Source organism: Aplysia californica, unplaced genomic scaffold, assembly GCF_000002075.1.
Source record: "Aplysia californica isolate F4 #8 unplaced genomic scaffold, AplCal3.0 scaffold00165, whole genome shotgun sequence".
NCBI classification, from domain to species: Eukaryota; Metazoa; Mollusca; class Gastropoda; order Aplysiida; family Aplysiidae; genus Aplysia; species Aplysia californica.
Window position 1 is genome coordinate 992,280 of NW_004797435.1, and position 3,588 is coordinate 995,867.

The following is a 3,588-nucleotide window of genomic DNA, read 5'->3' on the forward strand; positions in this document are numbered from 1 at the left end:
TGTGTGTGTGTTGGATATGTATGTGCGTGTGTGCGTGTGTGCGTGCGTGCGTGCGTGCGTGCGAGCGCCGACCATATATTATAGAACAACCCGACGGACTCCATTACATCCACAGCAATGAAACTCATGACAAAAGAATCTAAATTCGGATTTACAATCATTGAGCACTTAACCCTGTGCAGAAGGTTCCATAAGAAAAACTAGTCGATAGAATGAATACATGATGTAACTGTTTTGGTGAAAACAAAAGGTAAGGGACAGGGTGGTTTACAGTGTACAAAAATAAACGTAAAAATGAAAATCTGAAGCGCAATTTACACGTCAACATTTATCGTACAGGTGCAAGATAATGTCAAAATGATGACACCTCGCCTTGAAAACCATACATCCACTTTTAAGTTAAAAACCATGGAGTGGAGCGATGTGGATAAGGCGTGCAGACACTTTCTTTTTTTCCTTTTGATGAATAAAGAAAAATGTTCTTAATGTACATCCACATCAGAATGACAGCTAAAACTTCAGATAAGGTGCACACCTTTTTCATTGCCATACTTCTAGAGAGATTTTGAAAACTCACTTGGTCGCTGACGTTGATCCAATCATATCCAAAGTTGGCCATGCCTTTCATGGCCGGCGTGACAGAAATGAGGTTGTACACAGTGCGGGACAGAAACAGAAGGTTGATGAGAACGGTCGCCACGACAGCTTTGAAGACAGTTGTGCCCTGGAGAAATAATTAAATCTTTGAAGACAGCTGTACCCTGGCAAATGCACATTAAAGTGAAGGTTTTGAAGACAGTTGTCAAGTAGAAAAAAAATATATAGTTGTTTGACGAAAATTTTAAAGACACTAGAGCCCTGAAAAACTATAAAATGAAAAACAAAAAATCACCAACAGCTTTGATGACAGTTATGCACTGAAAATATACATATCAGTGAAAATTTTGACATAAGTCTAGCCATAGGGAAATGTTATATAATCTTCAAAGTATGAGAACACTTGAAGACAGTTGTGTCCCGAGAAAAACATGCTTAATATCAGATTAAATTTTACAGAAAGGGAAAGACAGACACTGTTCCACCACAACAGAAGTTTTCAGCTTTTATTCTTTTTGCTTTAACATTGTCAAATCATTCTCTAAATTTTATTATTCCGTTGACAATTTAATTATTTAAAACAATGATTGAAATACACACAAGGTTTGACAAAGACCTGAGATCATCAGTTTTCTAAGAAAAGAAAACTCTTCAAAAAATGTTTATAAAATCAGATAAAAGGTAAGTGAACAAACGGCCATCTAGACACTCATCAAATTCACCCCTCGTCAACCTCCTATTTCAGTTCTAGGTACTGACATTTATGGTCCACACTCTACTCAGGGAATGAGATATATAAAAATGTTAAAAGAAGTCATAGGCCAAACCATGTAAAAGTACCTTAGCTTCGAGAACTCTCCGGGACGATGCCATCTTCGTCATCTTGAAGATGCAGACACTCAAGAGAATGCCATAGATCAGGAACATGGCCTCGGTGAGCGATACCCGTATGTAAAGGATGAAATGGGGCGGCGACCGGTACTTGAACTCATACTGCTTGGTGCTGATGGCACATGCTAAGTTCATGGCCATAAACCCAAGCACTGAACCACCTAGGAACAGTCGCAGGGGTCGTCTGAAAAAAAACAAAAAAAAACATTATCATAACTGTATGAGTGCACATGATATATGCGTGTGTGTCCATGTGTGTATGCGAGAGAGAGTACGTGCACGTGTCTGCGTGTGAGAGTGAGTAAATGCGTGTATGTGGCGGCTGGGTGTAAGTGCGTGGGAAAGTGTGTGTGTGTGTTAAATTCACGAAATAATGACAGAAAAATATATATTCAAACTTGTCAATTTCCTGTAAGAGACATTAGCTTTACCTATTACTGTCGTTGACTGTTCCTAAAAAAAGGGTGCAAAGATAGAAAAAAAAAACGAAGCCAGATATGGAAGAGAGCTGATCTTACGGCACTACCTGCAGAGAGCAAGTAGATCAAGTGAGCACTTTAAAATTGTGAGTAAATCATGGGAAAACGGTTTCATTTACAGTTGGCATCACGGTAAGAGAAGTATAATATACCCAGCTCCCCTGTTCCTTCTTCTGCCTTTCCCCCTCCTCAATCAACGACTTTTAACACATGACCAAAAGAAAAAAAAATACTGTAAACACTCCGCAAACTAAAAGATTAAAAAGGAACACAGTGGGAAGTGGGGACACCCAAGAGAGATAAGCAAGCGGTTAGAGTGAGGCTCTTGACATCTTGCTGACAAGTTTGGAGCTTCCCGTATACCATGAAGTTTTTTTGCCTCTGATACTGATCAAGTTATCTATATTATTCTATACACGCCCTCCCTCCCTCCTCCCCCCTCCCCCCTCTCTCTCTCTCTCTCTCTCTCTCTCTCTCTCTCTCTCTCTCTCTCTCTCTCTCTCTCTCTCTCTCTCTGTGTGTGTGTGTATGTGTGTGTGTGTGTGTGTGTGTGTGTGTGTGTGTGTGTGTGTGTGTGTGTGTGTGTGTGTTCTTAGTTCTTATGTAGGCTTAGTGTCAGGGGACTGGGTAGGGTCTCCCAATCTCGTCACATCCAATTAATATTTGGAGATTTCAATTTGAACCGTAGTGACTTTAATTTGAACTCTCCCACACTCTCTCTGTTACGCGCAGAATCGTAATTTCGTGCCAAGATACCAACGTTTTTACTTTGAATTAGAATGGATAGTTTGCCAGCAGATTGAACTGTATTTCAGAAATAACATTGTAAGTCGCAAACAGCCAACTGTTCTAATTTCGCAATAGTGATATCAGTCTCGCCAGTGTTTGTGCAAATTCGTGACATTCCTCCGGATTCGGTAAATAAATTCAAATTGATGCTATTTTTGACGCTAAATGGACGCAGTCAATATAATTCAGCCCATCACCAAACAGGTTTGCGTCGACGCCTTTAGTTTAGTTTTAGTAAGAGTTTAATAACGGCATTTGCGACACAACAAGGCCATATTAGTGCCGAAGATTAGAGGGTAACAAACACAAATAAGGAGGAGGACACAGAAAGACGACAAATCTTTGATAGGAAAGAAGGAGCAAACCACACCAGAGCACCCGCCAACCACCAAAACGTCGACGTCTGAAACGCCCAAACGAAATTTCAGGCCGCCCCGATTGTATCACTTCATCGGAGACAGCCCCCTTCCGAAACTCCTCAATGTCACATACGATTTTAAGCTGACTCTTAATTTGAGTACACTGTAGTGAGGATCTATGAACTGTATTTCTTTACCACACCAAAACTTTTCAAAACTGTTTTGTTTTGTTTTTACTGCTATAATTTGGGCCATATAAGGCAATGCACTTATGCTAAGATTCCAAGTACAAAGTCTATGACGAAATTGGTCCAAGCGGGTGAAGAAATTGAAACACTAGCAACTCTACCAAGTAAATTCAATTCAAAGTTATCAAATTATCTAAATTAAACAGATTCAAAGAAGTGTTCTGACTTCCTTTGAGGGTTGTTGTTGTTTTGTTGTTTTTTTTTGGGGTGGGGGGTTTGTTTGTT

At 39.9% G+C, this 3,588-nt stretch overlaps 1 protein-coding gene across 1 annotated transcript in view; it reads right to left on the bottom strand.

The window, feature by feature from the left end:
• LOC101862579 (G protein-coupled receptor 137Ba) overlaps positions 1 to 3,588 on the bottom strand; it is a 25,804-nt gene that overhangs the window by 4,882 nt on the left and 17,334 nt on the right. Inside the window, exons 3-4 of the mRNA XM_013082256.2 lie at positions 1,438 to 1,672; positions 578 to 724 (exon numbers count right to left, since the gene is read on the bottom strand). Of these exons, the coding sequence (XP_012937710.1) occupies positions 578 to 724; positions 1,438 to 1,672 (382 nt within the window). The remainder of the gene's footprint in view (positions 1 to 577; positions 725 to 1,437; positions 1,673 to 3,588) is intronic.